Source organism: Eurypyga helias, unplaced genomic scaffold, assembly GCF_000690775.1.
Source record: "Eurypyga helias isolate BGI_N326 unplaced genomic scaffold, ASM69077v1 scaffold29082, whole genome shotgun sequence".
NCBI classification, from domain to species: Eukaryota; Metazoa; Chordata; class Aves; order Eurypygiformes; family Eurypygidae; genus Eurypyga; species Eurypyga helias.
Window position 1 is genome coordinate 1 of NW_010237054.1, and position 18,104 is coordinate 18,104.

General features: G+C 41.0%; 1 protein-coding gene across 1 annotated transcript; it reads left to right on the forward strand.

The window, feature by feature from the left end:
- Window positions 1-65: 65 nt before the first annotated feature.
- ADHFE1 (alcohol dehydrogenase, iron containing, 1) lies at window positions 66-17,470 on the forward strand. Its single transcript, XM_010147330.1, is given in 14 exon segments — window positions 66-96; window positions 2,452-2,495; window positions 2,652-2,705; window positions 3,564-3,718; window positions 3,889-4,085; window positions 4,479-4,556; window positions 5,752-5,857; window positions 6,799-6,816; window positions 6,818-6,943; window positions 8,532-8,630; window positions 9,549-9,627; window positions 9,785-9,881; window positions 13,103-13,260; window positions 17,049-17,470. Coding segments are annotated over 12 exon segments (1,251 nt in total). The 5' UTR covers window positions 66-96; window positions 2,452-2,495; the 3' UTR covers window positions 17,133-17,470.
- Window positions 17,471-18,104: the final 634 nt, after the last annotated feature.

The window sequence follows — 18,104 nt, forward strand, 5'->3', positions numbered from 1 at the left end:
GGCGAGAATTGTTTCTCTGCTTTTAACCATGCCCTTTTTTTGGTTACCTTTACACTAGATGTCGGTGCCCGAGCCATGGCCACACTTATTCCCAAGGTAAGACTTCGTTTGTGTCTCCAAAATAATTCCGCCGGAGACCATGGCCCTGTAGAGTTGTACATCTCCGTGTAACCTGGGCAGAGGGCGCAGGCAACAGGTAGGAAGGAGAACAGTATAAAGGATAAGGTAGGCAGTCTGTTATTTTGCAGCTGTACAGTGATGGTGGTGGTTGTTGGAGCGATCTATAGTTTCCACGGAAGCCACCACATCCTGTCCCTCCCTCCCCTTGCCAGGGGGCAGGTTGATGAGAAATTTGCTACGGCTGCTACTACTGCTGTTATTACCTGAGCCATCTCAACTTCAGATCTGCTTTCGAGGGGAAAAAATAGGCATCTGTTCCATTCGAAAAGAAACAGGAACCGGTATGAATAAAAAGGAGCTATTCGCAAAGGTCTGCTTTGGCTTGGGGGATGGAATCTCCATATGCTTTTTATACAGTCGGTCCCACGAACGCAGCCCACTTAGGCTAGGGTTGTAGGGTAAGAACAGGTGAGCTGCGCCGAGGGAGCGAGTCACCCTGGGAGGAAATTCTGCCTGCATTGACTGTAGGGAGTCCATGGGAATAGCTGTCTGTGTGCTGATCAATCTCCAGATGTTCTTAGTCTTCTACTACGTCCCACATGTTCCATGTTGAATACTCCAGAGGTACCTAGAAGATATGGTAGATATGTTTTCTACAAAGAATAATATTTTTTGCTGTAATTTCAGCAATGCTTCGTTCTGAGTGGCTTGTTTTCATGTGCTTTACTTATAACATTTTTTAAAGAGTTACCATTTTACATATGGAAAAGCCAATACATGTTCTGATATTTGTTTAGCCCATGACCATCATACATGAAGACAATAGCGCAGCTGAGAAATACAATCTCATTCTTCTGTATGTCTGCTTGATGACCTACTCGGTCAATTCAAACTAAGCCCTTGGTTAAACAGAAGTCTTGGTTAAGAACGCTCTTTGTAAGTTTTCAGCAGCAGTTGAGTCTATAATGTGGTGAGATGATATCAGTTCAGTAAGTCTCTGAATAGTGGGAATTGATGTAACAGTGACTGTGGCAGAAAGAAAAAAAAGTCCATTGTGTTTCTTGACAGTGTTCTAGTAAATAATGCAACTTTGAACTCAGTAAAATTCTTCCTGAAAGTTAAGTTTGGCTCAATAATATAACAGCAGGGCACCTATTATACTATCAGAAAGCAGGAGAGTAAATGGCTTGGACATGTTCTTAGCCTGTCAAATTAATGACTGAGAGTACAGCAGACTCAGGCTCCAGGAGGGGTCAAACATGTACAGCCTGGCAAGAGATGGCAATGAAAGAGCTGATAGCAGCTGGCCTGGGCTTGAATAGGAAGTGCATAAAGGATTTTAATACTTCTATCTGTTACTGTTGTGGGTCAGTGCTTCAGTGCACCCCAGAGGCTCTGTAAGACTCATTATCGTGGCTTCACTCATTGGATCTGAATCCAGATTGCATATTTTCAATTAATAAAGCAGACAGGAGGCATGACTTCAGCGGGAAGAGCAGAATGCCTCATCTGATCTTTTCTTGGAGAAGAATGGGCTGTTTCAGTTGATGCAGTTTGTTTCACTTTGTGTCAAAATCAAGATATGCAAGAAATGGAGAGTTTTGTGGAAATTTATGCAAGAATGACACAGCAGAGGGAGGATGTGGCTGAAATACCATCCTTATAAATATCTTCTCTCTTCTACTAAATGAAGTTGATAGCAATACATCAATTCTTATTAAAACTCTGTTTATTATTAGCAATGCATGCAGTTTCTTCATTTTCGAGCAAGCAGTGCAGTTTCTCCTGCAAGTTCAGACTGGGCAGAAGTAAAAAGAAGTGTAAACACCTGTGAGTGTTGCTCTCACACACACAAAAGATGTTCTCCATCCAGGTTCATATGGAGGATGTCTCATGGGGTTGTCTTGTTCTGGAGGTTACCATGTAGCCCCTACACATTTGTAGCACCTCTCAATCTATGTGTAGCAGGCAGTAAGCTCTGCAGATACTCAGTTGTACTTACTATGTGCTGTCCTGGTTTTTGCAGACTGCAAACAAGTTCTCATGCAGACTTCCTGCTAACTTACTCAGTTTTTCTAGGAGAGAATTAATTTTTGAAAGAAGAAAAAGAACCCACTCCTGTTTTGCTGAATTATATGTATCAAATTAAGTACTTGGATCATTTAATCTCACTAACAACCAGGGATGAAATCTGTTACCCAGACAAGCCAGCATGGCCTGAGCAAATGTATTAGTGCTTTTCAAAGCAATGGAATCTGCCAGCTGTAGTATTGAGATATAGATTGGTGTAACTTTTTGTGCCCTAATTTTACTGTTTCATTTCCATTCCAGTCCCTGAACAGCCTACCCGGGGAAGTACAGACTATGCATTTGAGGTAGATTTAATAATAAAATGTATTTGATTTAAAAGTAGTATTTTGTATACCACCAAATATGGCATTTAACAAATATTTACATTAGTAAACTTTTGACTGCTTGGGAATAGAAGCCATTTCTCCATTTGAAAAAAAAAAAGTTCTCTTTTTTTGTAGATGGCCGTTTCGAACATCCGATATGGAGAAGGAGTTACAAAAGAGATTGGCATGGTAAGCTTCCGTAGCGTAAGTCCATCACTGGCTAAAAGTTATTTTCTAAAGGGTGGCCAGTGCTATCAATCCATTTTATAAGGGAAGGCTGATATGTGGGGTGTCTGATTCTCCACTGCTTCGCAGTATGTGTGGTCATATATACCAGTGTAAAAAAGGTCTGAAAATACTGTTGGGTAAAGAACAGAAGCATGTTAGATCAATGTTACTGTGGTGTGAGTACATGAAATGCAGTTTAGTGGATAATTAGATCATTGATGATTTGCCAGGATTATGCAGCAATATTTTTTTTTTCTGACAGGGAATTTAATTCAAAAAATTTTGAATCCTGGTGACTCGAGGGTTTTCTCAAGATCACTTTCATCTCCTCTAGTGCTCATTAAAATGAATCAGACTTTCCATTAAATCAGGTGGATATTTGTTCAGCTCGGGGTTTGCACCGTGAAAGTGTAGAAGTTTTGTTTCAGCAGCATGGGATGACTCACCTAAGTATATTGTTCGGTTTGCCTTTATCACTGGGTTTTTTTCATTTATCAGTTTTTCGCCTGTCTTCTTGGCATTTATACCATTAACAGTTCCCTTTTTTAATTTGCAAATTTGTAAATTAATAGTCAGAGAGTAAATTAAGTTAGGCAGAACTTCTGTTTTTAAAGAGCATTAGGATTATTTAGAATTGCCTGTATTGTGTAGCTATTGTGACAATTAATTTAGCAAAAGTTAGGGTTGCAATAGCCTACTATTTTTAAGTGAGGAGTTTTATTATTATTAAATGGTTCTGTTGATTTGGGTTAGTATTGAAATATTTCAGCATATGATTTTATACCAGTTGTTTGGTTTTTAATTTCATCGTTACTATAGGACCTGCAGAATCTTGGTGCTAGAAGAGTGTGTTTGATGACAGATAAAAACCTCTCCCAACTCCCTCCTGTAAATGCAGTATTGAATTCCTTGGCAAAATATGGTATAAACTTCCAGATGTATGATAATGTCCGGGTGGAACCAACAGACCACAGGTAGTACTTCTAACAGCGCGCTTCTCAAAGTAGTGCTTTTACATGCTTTTACAGCATGCCATGTGGCTGTTTAAACACCTCCTTCTGACCTGTCCACTGGTCTTAATGGTTAGTTTCTCTGTGTGCCGTTTTTCCCTTGACTAATTGGAAAGCTTTTCTTGTTTTCCAAGTTTCCTGGACGCCATTAAATTCGCTAAAAAGGGAGAGTTTGATGCATATGTTGCTGTTGGAGGTGGGTCTGTGATAGACACCTGTAAAGCTGCCAACCTGTATGCATCCAGTCCTACATCAGACTTCTTGGATTATGTTAATGCTCCTATTGGGAAAGGGAAGCCTGTCACTGTGCCCCTCAAGCCGCTTATTGCAGGTAAAGCTGGAGGGGAGGGGGTGAGAAGGGGAGTCATTCTATACTCTGTATGATACTTCTACTGAAATCAGTTTACTGTGACTGTTTCAGCTGCCTTTGGGTTAACTTCTCCTCTAGTTGTGTTCAGCAGCAATTTTGCTATTTACGTCAGTGGAAATAAAATCACAGTTTTTGTCATTAGTTTGTCTTGTTTAGGTGAGTTGGATGCCTTTTGCTGAGAAAAGAGATCAAGGTGGCAGTTTCTGTTTGACCTCTAGGCTTTGGATCAGGGATACCTCCAAGATTTTGTCGGTCTTGTATTTTTGGTGTTGTATCCATTGTGGCTATATTTATTTATTTTGCAATATTATGTATTACTTATTACTTGTGGTTATCCCTATTCTTCCTTTTAAGTTCCTACAACAGCTGGAACTGGAAGTGAAACCACTGGTGTTGCCATTTTTGACTTCAAAGAACTAAAAGTAAAAACTGGTGAGGTTTTGTGTTTTTTTCCTGTCTGCTATTCAAGATAATTGCTTTTCCAATGTCTTCATTATTTCCCTGCCTTGAAAGGAAAAAGGATACTGCATGTCATTTCAGGTGTCATTTTGTTTGATTCAACTGCCACAGGCAAATTTGAAGAGCTGAAAGCTTTCCTCCTTGCATTAAATTTATAGCATATTAACATAATGAAATACCTATGTACTACAGTGGATTATAGTTGGAAGGCAAAACAGGAAACTAAAATCTTTCAAGTCCTTAAATGGCAGAAAATGTTAATTGCAAAGGAAATTTCTACTTATATTCAGGGTCAACCAACTGTTCCTTATTTCCTCTGTATTTTTCTTTCTGCTTTTAAGACTTTTTGTTTCTTTGTTGTGTAATTGCAACCAAATGTTCCTTTTCCTGAGTTTTGAAACCTCAGGCCTGAGATTCTGTGCAAGGGAGGGGGCACTGTCTTCCTTTGGCCTTTTCATCCCTGGGAAATAAAGACATCCCTGGGAAATAAAGATGTCCCTGGCAAATAAAGATCAAGGCTAAAATGTCATCTTAAGCTTTGTAGCTGTTCTGGGGTTTCGCTTCTAAACATGTGGATTTTATATGTCACACAGTCTACAGTACTTGGGGCACAAATGGGTGTGCTGAGACTTAGAGTTTTCCAGTCTATGTAGAGTCATAGCTCAGAGTTTTCTAGTCTATATATAGTCAGTAAATCTGTCTCTGTCTGTCTGTCTGTCTCAAAGCTACATCTGTGCCCCCTTAACCAAAATTCGAAGGCACGGTTATTACAGATGCTGGAGACAGCAGTTGGCAATAGCAATTGATTGTAGACACAAACCAGTCTTGCCCTCTGATTGTTCACAGAAGATACACATCTCAGAGTACCGTTGCAGGTGCCATTCAGCACAGACGTTTTGAAAGTATAGGCTGCTCAGGGAAGGTTACAAATGGAGAGGGAACATTGTCTGGTATAACTGTCTTCAGGCAGAAGTCTCAAATCATGTAACTCTTACAGGGACTTCATCATCAGAAGACTTACATTCTTACTCTCCCTTCTCTCCCTTTGCTTTTATTTTCACAGTTTCAAATAATTTCCCCTCATTATTGTTATGTTTTTAACAATAAGCTTGTCCTATTTTGTTGCAAAAAGATCTTTTAACTCGTTTTCCTCACTTACATATTTCAGGTATTGCTTCAAGAGCCATTAAGCCAACATTAGGTATCATTGATCCTTTACACACACTGTCTATGCCTGAACGAATTGTGGCCAACAGTGGCTTTGATGTGCTTTGGTGAGTTTTCTGTGTTAGGCTGCTACTCGAATTTATTACAGTTTTGTACTTTTACTGTGATGATTGTAGAAAAAAATAGATTTTTAGGAGCAGAAAAGGGTGATGATCTTTTTTTCTCCCTTTCCTGTTCCTGTTAAGGTGGTCTCTGTTCTACTTTCCTCTTACTGAATTTCACTACCTCCCTCAGAATGTATGGAAACAAGTCACTCATTTGCAGAAATTTTAATGTTTTTTTCCAGTGCACTGAAGAAACTGTTTGCTTTCAGGATGGTTGTTGTCAGGGAAGAGACTACAGGTGTCCCTTTTTAAGAGTTCATGCAGGTGATTAATCATAACTGTGACAGCGTTTAGCATGTCTGAAGACATGACAGGGAATGGAGAACAAGGATTTTCTAATAAAAGCCACCGTGTGTCAACAAAAATTTATGAAGGCTTGTGGGATACTGGCAGGTCTTAGCCCAACTATCTAAAATTCCATCTTTGGAACCTCTGTCATGACTTCCTTTTCACTTGGCACAAAATTTTCCTCATCTTAAACCCACAGCTGTTAACTGCACAAAATTCATGGAAGTTTCTGTTTGGAGGGCCAGAGTTTGCTTTGCTTCTGAGTGCTGTGTATATTAAAGTAATGGACATATAATGAAATTGTGTGATATCTCAAGTTCGGCAAAGTATCCTGAACTGCAGTGCCTGTAATGGAACAGCGTGGTGTGAGCTGATAGATTGTGACTGTTTGGATTGCCTCTGTATGTTTGTTGGAGAGCCAAGTGCTGGGGAGGTGCCCACCCAGCATTCTCCCAGTTGTTTATGAGATTGTATTTCTAATTTTGGCAATTGTTAATCACCAGAAGTAAATAAGAAGAATGTGCATTCACAGGAAGGCAAGGCAGTAAAATGGAGCTCTCCCACTTAAATAATTTGATTTTTAATCTTTCTTTTAGCCATGCTTTAGAGTCAAAATCCGTACAACATGCGCAGTCCCTGCCCTTCAAATCCAATCAACCGACCAGCTTACCAGGGCAGCAACCCCATCAGTGATGTCTGGGCTCTTCATGCTCTGCGCATTGTGGCTAAATATTTGAAAAGGTAATAGGGTTAGCAGCCAACCCCTTGCAGTATGTTCAGTCTTCAGTGCCCAAAAAGGGATGCATAGAATTTTAGGCTGAAATAAGGCAAACTATTACTTAAATCTTCATTTTCTACCCTGGATTTTTCTTTAATAAAGCAACATTTTTTTCAAATAAAATTGAAAATAAAATTAGGGTTACTATGTTGTCTTGAGGAGGTAGCTTTTTAATGCCTCTGTGAATTTATTTTATAAGTCCTCACGTAAAGGTATTTCAAGCTGCTCAGTTAATATGGGAGCAGCATTCACGTATTTTTTTCAAGAATCCTCTTTCTGTGACCATATATGGGAAATATGCAACAGTGAATGAAATACTGCTGGTGTAATTTCTGTGACTTTCAGTGTAAATTAAGACACTTGATACACCCATCAAGCAGGTAACCAGATATACTCAGAAATGTGCAAAATCATGCATTTACTGTAAACTAGCTCATACTTAGAAGACTTTTGAATCACATTTTTGACTTAACTAGGAGTTGGTTTTGATCCCTACCAGTAAAGTTTTAGCCTGTGTAGAGCTTTTGTATACCATGTGCACTTCTATAAAATATCAATGTGGGTTTTTTTTTTGTAAAAGACTTTTTACGGTACCTAGCTAATCAAAGTAGTTGTTTATTGTTCCTGTGGAATCTATTCGGGAGACTTTTTTTCTCCATTGTCTAACTACACAAGCAGTCAGGTGCGTAGGAAGGCAAGGAACCCTGTCCACACAGGTGATGGGGTCCAACACCTAATCATAGAATCACAGAATGGTTTGGGTTGGAAGGGACCTTAAAGACCATCTAGTTCCACCCCCCCTGCCATGGGCAGGGACACCTTCCACTAGACCAGGTTGCTCAAAACCTCATCCAGCCTGGCCTTGAACACTTCCAGGGATGGGGCATCCACAGTTTCTCTGGGCAACCTGTTCCAGTGCCTCACCACCCTCTCTGTGAAGAACTTCTTCCTGGTACCTAATCTAAACCTCCCCACTTTCAATTTAAACCCATTACCCCTTGTCCTGTTACTATGGGCCCTTGTAAAAAGTCCCCCCCAGCTTCCTTGTAGGTCCCTTCAGGTACTGGAAGGTGCTATAAGGTCTCCCCGAAGCCTCCTCTTCTCCAGGCTGAACAAGCCCGATTCTCACAGCCTTTCATCACAGGAGAGGTGCTCCAGCCCTCTGAGCATCTTCGTGGCCCTTCTCTGGAGATGAGATGGTGAGAAAGCTGCAGTGGTCTTGGAGCTGTACATAGGATTTCCAATGCTTCTAAGCAGAATTTTTTTTTTAACCACCACTGAGGTGAATATGGCTAAATTCATTCTATTTACTCAGTTTTTAGAAAAGTAAAGGAATCTTGTCCTTCACTGAACCAGTTTGATCTACTTGCTGATCCAGAGCAGGATTGTCCTGTGCCTGAAGTGTGAATTGATCCTATTTCCAGCATTTTTATCTCAGCTTATATTAGACGTTTTTGTATATCTGTCCATAAAGAAGCCCTCTCCCTTCTCCATCTTGAATTTCTGATCCGTTTGTGAATTCACTGGTACCATTGTCTCCGTGGTACACAGAGCCATCAGAAACCCCGAAGACCGTGAAGCAAGAGCCAACATGCACCTAGCAAGTGCTTTTGCTGGTATTGGCTTTGGCAATGCTGGCGTTCATCTCTGGTGAGTACAGAAAAATGTTACCCCTATCCGAGATCAGCTTCTAGGTAGTGTTTGTTTCAGGTTGTCGAAGACATTGCTGCCTTTGTTGCTGAATATCTGGTGAGACATTGTAGCCTGGGCTGTGATGCAAGGGAAGCGTGTTTTGAGAAATTGATGGGCTCTTGGCGTTTATGTGTGTGAGGATTGTGTATTCTGGCCTGTGGTACGCAAATCACATGAAAACTACAGAACATGGCCACCTTTACCTTCCTTGATAGTAAAAAACATAGCTAGGGAAAAACCACCCCATCAGTGGCATTTAAAATGTTGAATTTCCTGCCAGCTGTTGTGCAGTGAGACAGCAATGAGGTAATCTTGTGCCATGCCTGAACTGATGCAATTGTCTGTAAGTTTGTCTAGGGAGTAGGCGTTCAGCAAGCTGAAATGAGCTGTAATTAGGATTGCAAGGCAGTGTAGGTTCATATGGGTGAAAATCTCAGAGAAACAAAGCCTCAATCTGAATTGTGTGGAGAAGTTATTAGAAGTCATTCTCTACAGAGACCTTCCTTTCATTCCTTTTGTTTGAGCAAATCCACTCTTTAATTATACTTTAAAATTAATGTTTGTTTTGCTCAGGCAGTGTGATCAGGTAGGGATATCCTTATGCCTTTAGTAACTGAGCATCTTTGAGAGCATCTAACTTCATGCTCACAAAGTAAGGAGGTGCTGGTTTTCACAGCTAGGTCCCTGAGGTGCAGAGGGGTGAGGGTTGTTTTGTACTTAATATCCATACCATATGTGTACCTAAAAACTTTCTGTGTATCTGTGCCTAAGTAAGAGACTTGCATACAGAAGACTGACCGCACAAGTCGCTGAACACAAATTTTCCAAATACCGGGAGAGCTGCCCTAACCACTTTCTCTCTACTCTCTGTTCCAGCCATGGAATGTCTTACCCTATTTCTGGTTTGGTGAAAACTTATAAACCAAAGGATTATAATGTGGATCACTCTTTAGTGGTAAAACTTGGTTTATGTTTGTATTATACATTTCAGTTCTCTGTTATCTCACATTTCTAAGCCTTAAAGCACACTGAAGTTGAAAGTACGTGTCCTGTCGATGTGATTTTATTCTCTTTTTCTGATTTTGGGTTTGTTTTTTTTTTTTTCCCCACAGCCACATGGCCTTTCTGTGGTGTTGACATCCCCAGCAGTGTTTGCTTTCACGGCACAGATACATCCTGAGCGACACTTGGAAGCTGCAGAGATACTAGGTAGGAATCTCAGTGGATACAACTTACTCATACAAATAGAATTTTTTTCAAAAATATCTGAGAGAAAACCAACCAAACAAACTGCAAGCAATTGTAGTTGGCTGTTGCAGGGTTTTTAAGTTTAAAAAACAAGATTCTTGAGACTGAGTTACACGTAAACTTAGGTAGAGTAATGCTAAATTTTTATATAGGATGATGTAGTTAGAGAAGCAAGCTGGAAAAATCTTCTTCTTTGCTAGAAACCTGGACAGCTGAAGGTAACTGCAGATCTGTTACGAATCAGGAGAGAGTAGCTGTGATTGACATCTCTCTTGGTGCCTAATGAAGAGCAGATTCTTTAGAGTAAATACTGTAAACCAAACCAGTACTCAGGTGCATCTGTTAGCTAAAGAAAGCATTTGCCTGACAAATTCCCTGCTGTGGCAATGAATTAGGACAGAGTCATGTTCTGAATCACTCCTGCTCTTTTTCCATGGCACACAGCTGTGGGTTTCAGTCTTTCTGATGTAGGCCTAAGCTTGTTTGTAGGTGTTGGAATTTCTCAGTGGCCGATGTCAAGGGAAAGCACAGCGTAGCTATTCTGTGGACACATCTGTGATAGCTGAGAAGTGGGTTAATGAACCAAGTGGCCTTTTCCGCTTCTTAGCGGAATAGACGTAGATGCTGCAAGCTGACAGCTCATTTAAAGGTTACCTTTTCATACAGTGCTTTGTTGTCTGTGCAGCCCGTCACCAGAAGGTGTCTTTGAGAAAGGATACCTCTTCACTGCATCCCCAGCATGACTGTGTGTAATAAACCAGCTGTCAGTGATGTAACCTTGGAGCTGTTAGCAGTCTACCTGTGACAGCACAGCTCTGCAGTGGGCTAATTTATTTATATCTAAGGTCAGACTTTTTTGTCTGCACTAGACTCTGTAACTAAACTGCTCCTAATACCCATGCTCACTAGAGAGCAATATCACAGTCATGTGTGCAACAGTGTAGAGCGCAGAGAGAAGGTGGTTAGGGCAACTCTCCCGGTATTTGGACAATTTGTGTTCAGTCCCTTGTGTGGTCAGCCTTCTGCATGCCAGTCACAGCGATCCAGTCACATGTGTGACTTCCTTGTGTAAGTAATGTGAAAGCATTGTGGTTTTCAAGAGGGAGTGGAACTTTTATATAGACAATGAAAATATAGTATTTTAAAGAGGTGGTAAAACAACATGGTCAGAAAAACTACACTGGGGGAAAAATGTGTTTATTTTATAAATGTGGGCTGTGAGGTTTGTTCAGCTTTAGTCCATAGTATGCAATCCTGCTTATTGTCAAAACCAGAACACAAACCTAGTTGGAATCATATACTAAACTACAAAATGTCTGTAGCAATACATGTAGAAGTAATATGGGCAACCCGGTGTCTTCTGTCTGGACATGGTTTTATCACTTTTGCACACATCCTGACCACTGATTGAAGCAAGGGAAGCAATAATACACAATTCAGAGTAGAATAAGAGAATGTTTCTGGATAACTGGCCAGCCCAGGATATCAGAGAATTTGAACTTTGGTTCCTTGATTTTAAAACAAGGGGTTGAAAAGCAGTTCCTTTAGCTTTTGTGGTAAGAACTGGTACAAAATTGTTTCTGAAAGCTCTGTTAACTTTCTCAGTAGAAATTTAAGCTACATTATTGTCTGCCTTGCTGTAAAGAGACTGCTGAAAACATCACGTGGAATTCAATTTGTTAATTCCCACCTGGGATATTTACTTCTGATTCCAGTCCAGATTCCAACTGACTACAGTAGCTGATTCAAATCTGTCAAGTTGCCAAATGCAATGACTAAGAAGGTATTTTTTGACATGAAGCAGATTAATGTTGTGTGTATGTACAGCTGTGAATTTGGGTACAGCCAGAAAAAGCTTAATACCTCCCTGGGTGAATTCTTAAACAGTTGAAATAGGTGTGTGTGTGGCCAGAAATTTTCTAAGTGCAATCTAAGACTGATGTATCCTTTAGTTTGAGGAAAAAGAAAGTACTAGAACTGAAGAAATATTGTAAAACTGCCCTTCACATTTACTATCATTTTTTTCCATTCCTCCATTTCCCTTTTACTTTACTAGTTGAAGATACTGGATTTATGTCCCAATTATTGCTCTACAGTAAAACCCAGGATAAACTCAGACTGCATGGCATAATCCCAGTAACGTAAGACTTCATGGAAGACTCTGGTATACCTTATTTATCAATTCCTCCCAGATATTACCTACTACAGCACAGGCAGTCTTACTATGCTAATATCTGAGCTCCTCAAATGAGCTTGTTGGTCTCCTGTTCACTTAACCCCCTTTTGAATGTTGCACTGAACTGTGTGACGATCACAGAAAATATTTTTCCCGTAGCTATGTTGTGCTCTTACTCATCCCTCACTATGGCACTCGGACCTAACATAGTTCTGGTGTAACATCATTGAGGTTACACAGAGAACAGATTTAGCTCGGCTTACTTTGAAAAGAAGTCATATGGGCAACCCGGTGTCTTCTGTCTGCACATGGTTTTATCCTTACTTTTGCACACACGCTGACCACGGATTGAAGAAAGGGAAGCAAGCTATTCCATAAGAAATGTTGGTAATCTTTCGTTCTGTATTGATGCTTTCGTTACCATTCAGTAGATGTTTCAAAGACACCAGTTCCCCCTCCTCAGTTCTGTGTTACCCTACACAAGTCAGCACCTATTCAAACACCATTAAGTTTAAGATTTCCTTAACCCCCTGAACACTGCCCTGCCGTCTCTCTTTCGCAGCCTGCATGTGTGCTTGAACGGTCAGTGGTTTCCATGTCCTCTAGATGTCAGCAAACTCAAGGCCTTAAAGTTAGCATCTGGCACACCATCCAGAAAAATAAATACCATTGACGTTCGTGCCTTAGCTTCTTTCCTCCCAGCAGTTAGTCAGACTGAAAAGTGCTTCTCCCTGTAAGCACGGAGGGAAAGGAAGTTAACCTCATGTGGCAGTTATTCTTTCTGGCAGCAGTTACCTGCTTCTCCCGATGTTGTTTTATTTCATTTTTTACAAACTATTCCAACTGTAAAATGAAGACTGATTCCTCTTTTTACCTCATGTTGCTTTTAGAGCAGTGACTGTTATGTATGGATATGTATTCAGCTGATATTATGATTAAATTAAGTCCAGAACGGGCTTCCTCCGCGCTCTCCACCCTACAGTCAAGGCATTATATCTTATTTTAGGAGCTGACATCCGCACTGCCAGAATCAAAGATGCGGGGTTTATTTTGGCAGACACTCTCCGGAAATTCCTATTTGATCTGAATGTTGATGATGGCTTAGCTGCACTTGGTTATTCTAAAGCAGACATCCCTGCATTAGTCAAAGGCACTCTGCCCCAGGTAAGACAGAAAGCAAAACTTTTCATCCAGTGAAGTAGAACAGATTTTTGAAAAAACAGAAGTGTTTCTTTTCAAGCAAATCTTATTTCTAGTCCTACAGGAAAACAATTAAAATTAAGAAAATTATGGACAGCCAACTGTGTGTTGTATCTCTGCACTGTTTAGGTTTTTCTTTTCAGCTAGATGGAGTGCATGTTGCAGTCTGTTCATCACATGGATTCAGGAAGAATGGCTAGATGTTTGGTTTTGGGGTTTTTTAAATGTCGCATTTTTGAAAAAGAGGATGTTTTTCATAGACCTTTGATCTTTGTAGAAGACACTGCTTTTTCATAACTATCTCTGTTAATTATGTATGCAGAATGAGTTATAGGTAAAGCAGTAATACCAAGTGGTATCTGGTAAGAACAATCAAGCTGACTTTGCATTAAACTTTTCCATACTGACAAGTTGCACTTTTCTACCCAGATGGCTTTTTTGTTCCGTTGACCCCCATCAGAATTTGAAATAAGGTCCCCTGGGATGATACACATTAAACTTGTAATACCTTTTATTGTTTCAGTGCTCATAAAGACACTGCAAAAAACAACACACCATTCCAAAAGCAAAATCCAGTATCTTCCTTGTAAAAAGACACTCTGATTCATATGATATGGACTCTTCTGTCTACTTAGGATTTATTTCCACCCAGTGGTAAGGGAAATAAACACTACCGAGAAAATGAGAATTCTGTAGGCTGAAAGGTTTCTACAGCAGTACCTCTTACCATGCCTAGTTTTTCTCATTCATAAATCTTGGAGCAACTTGTAACAGAGGGAAAGTATTAATATTCCTATTTTATACCTCAGAAAATGACACAAAGGTGCAGCTATTTAGGATCGCACACAACAGAGCAGTAGCAAAGCCAGGAAGAAAACTAAGGTCTCTGAGCACCCATTAAATAGGTTATGGATATAAGTTTTTCTGGGGCATTTTGGAGGTTTGTTTTCATAAATATGGTCCTTTAAAACAATTGAGTTTGAGTCATCACAAGCACAACATCTCATTAAAAGCATGGTTTTGCATAGCTGGGGGAGGAGGAAGGTTCTTCACCAAAAGATGTTAAAGGGTTTTTTGTTTGTTAGTTTAGCTCAAATTGACTTTTAATTCATTCACTGTCATCTCACGGCATGGATGATTAATTGTGCTGGGTAAAATGAGAGGACCTAATTGTTTCTCAAACTTCATTTTTGTATATGAGATGTAGCATGATGAAAATGTATTAGCGTTCCTTAATAGTCCATTATTACCCGCTGAGGTAGTCTGCACAGTTTAATCATGGGTATATTTTTTCTTTTCATCTTGCAGTAGCTTTGCTTTGGAATACGGCACTGGCCCGTTCCTGTTGGCAAGGCAGTGTAAGTGCTGTCACCACTGCACCAATAACTGTGCGGGGTGAAGTGCAGGCTGCAGGAAAGCAAAATTATCAACTGTAACTGCTGGATTCAGGGTGGGAACTCTACTCGGATAGACATTTATACTTGAAGTTAAAAGAGAGTTTTATTTTCCTAAGTCTGTTGAAATTGATGCTATTTACAGACAGCAGTGAGTCTAGCAAAGAAGATGCCATCCCAGCATCTAAGGTGGCTGGCCCTGCGATGGTGTTTGGGGGGATATGGGGACAGCTGAAAATGAGAGGCGGTGCAAGGGCTGCGCTCTAGCTCACCCATCCCCTGCAGGCATTCCAGGGGCAGCTACAATGGGGATGAACCACCAATGAGGCATGAGTTGCTTATTTTTGGCACTATACCAACATGCACTGGTGGTGTAGCCTGGAGTCAGTCTGGGTTAGCTGGGGCCTTGTCATCTGGACACCAGCAAACATCAGCAGGCTTGTTCAGAGGGAGTGCTGGTGCCTCAGTGTCGAGGCATATAGGAGAATCCGCTTGCAGCCCTCTGTCAATAGAGCTGGGAAGTGCTACAGTCTGTCAGGGTGATCGTCTCCTGTCATTTCGTGTGACTTTACAGATCATAGAATCACGGAATGGTTTAGGTTGGAAGCGACCTTTAAAGATCATCCAGTTCCAACCCCCCTGCCATGGGCAGTGACACCTTCCACTAGACCAGGTTGCTCAAAGCCTCATCCAGCCCGGCCTGGATCACAGCTGCAAATCACAGCAGCAAAGCTGTGATTTGGCCCAGAGTGTCCTAATACAAGCGTGATGAATTTACTGAGTACGTGAGCACTGAGTTGTTATATTTTGCACATTGGGAGTCTGGAAAAAGCAACATGCTTTTGCCCTAGTGCTGTTTGAATTTTCAATTTGTTTTCAAAACTGCATAGAGGACTCTTTGGTTGGAGCGCCAGTCAGGGATAGGGCAAGAGGTATCATCTGATTGCTGCCGCTGCACCAGCAAGATTTCTTGTGTAGATAAAGTTATGCACACAAAGCTGCACTTTTCAGATTCATCACAAGCCGTGCTAACCAGGCTGATCATGATTACGAGCTGAGCCTATCTCACGGCTGACTTCCTCACCGTTCTAGACCAATATTGCACATGTTAAGTTCACAGTGCGGTGGCCTCTCTTGCTGTGTAACCACATCCAGCCTGTCCACAAATTGCAGCCCCGTGGGTTGAGAAGGAAGTGGGGTGGCTGTAGCATCACACTGCGGCAGCGGTGTGTGCTCTGTGAGCATCTGAGCCCAGCCTCCCCCCGAGGCAGGGGGCTGGAGGAGCCCCTTCCCCGGCATCCCACTTGGTGCGTGAGGCAAGGCCCCAGCAAAGGACATCTGCTGCCTCACGTGAAAAGGGGTGGGGAATTTAGAGCTTTTACTGGGGCAGCCTCTTCCCTAAGGGAGATGCTGAAACAGGTTGTAGCAGGAGAAACTCCCTCCTGCCAAAATACACCGCATTCATTTAAAGATAATGCATTCCTAGGGTAGGCCTGCCTGTGTATTTGCAGATGTTTGTAACTCTCTCCAGTCTTGCAATAAATGTTAAAAGTTATTGATTGTTGAAAGCATAAAAGTACTATTCACCGTCAGCTCGAGTACAGTATTGTTAGGCCCTTTCAGCTGAGTGTTTCTGCGGTAACTGAATACTGATACAGCTCCTCATCCTCCTCAGCAAGGGGCTTTCCTGCATTGCCATCCCTGCCTTTGTGGTTATTCTGTCAGGCAGCACAGTGAAACATACACCTGGGCTTCATGGCAGTCAGTGTGACTTCAGCACCCAAAAATTCTGTTGAATCAACGTCCAAATGCAGGCCAACCACAACGATTTTGTTTTCTGATTCCAAGGCATCCAGCTGTTTATTAAGCAGTTTCACTGCAGTCCTTTGCTGTGTCTCTTTTTTGGAGTCTGAGTTGCAAGCACTGATTATGCCCCCCATCTATGGCAGTTCCTGGGCTTTGAGAGATGTTGTATTTTGAAAATCTTGGTCCCTAAAACTTGATCTCCTTGTTCCAGTACTGGCAAAATAATTTAAAAATGTGCTGTATTCCCAGGATACTACCCACCAGTGTACTGACATCTGTGACTGACACGACCCGTGTTTGAACTACTTGACTTTGCAACTGAACTGCATTTTAATCTTGTTTCTGTGTATTTAATTATAGGGAATTTAAACTAATATATTCTTGCAAGTACTGTACAGTTGATGAGACTTCAGCCTTAATTACGTGATTACGTATTTGCAAAACCTCGTTATTCTCTGTGGAGGACATTAGTACAAAGGCACATCATTCAGATACTGTTTGATTAATTTTATTGGCAGCCTTCTGTAATCCAGTTTTTCTTTAATCTTGCAGGAGAGAGTGACTAAACTATCACCACGCCCCCAAACGGAAGACGATTTATCGGCCCTCTTCGAGGCTTCCATGAAGCTTTATTAGCTTAAACATTTTGTTCCAAAAAGTGTGCTCTAGTCTAACACAAAGGTAATTTCTTATAGGTATGGGGCTGAATTTGTTTAGAAAATGGAAGAACTTGTGTATCTTTGACTTCTGTTCCATTGTACATTGCCAAAAGGTCAAGTAATTCATCTTTAACTAAATAGCACTGTGAAGTGAAGGCTTGGCTGTGTGTGGGTTTTTTTCTTCCTCAGTAGTTAATGATATTATCTTGCATAAAAGTTGGAGCAGACGGCTCACTTTACTGAAGACTTTCAGTGATGGTGAAAAAATATTTTAAGGTATATTCCAAAATAATTTACAAATTATGTTTTTTAATTAAAATTGTCCATGATTTTGTTTTAAAAGGTCATGCTATTTAAGAAATAATTGGGGGCATTTTTAAATAGGGAAGGGGAGTTACCTTGTGGAAAATGTCAGCTTGCTGTATGCTGTTCCACTTCATCATCTTTTTACCATCTGGCTTGGCTAAGGTGGCTGTTGCACTGGGGTGCTTTCGGTTGTTTGGTTAGGAAAAAACCTGAACGCTTTGTACATGTTTGTAAAAAGCTTCCTGAAAGTTCTCTTTAGGTTAAAAGTTTGACATGTGTTGTCAGATATTTATCTTTCCTTTTAAGATCTATGTGAAGCATTCATAGGAGGAGCAAAACAACGGAGTAAAGCACGGTCACGCTCCACAGGAACCACGTAACAAGACATCATCCATCATGGTCATTTTGTCTCTGTGGAGGCAACAGCTCCCTTTGCCTTCTGCATTCTGTGGAAAGAAGCTATCAGCTTTATCTTGCTTCTCTGGGAAGCAATTGCCTCTGCTGAGCTTCTGCAGGCACTGTCACTCAGAGCACAGCCACCAGCTTACGGAAGTGGCAGCGTGCTGTGGTTCAATATTAAAAAGTGGTGGTGTAGCATATGGCTGCACTGTGCTCCGCTGGGAGCACTGGTTAGACGTGGGAA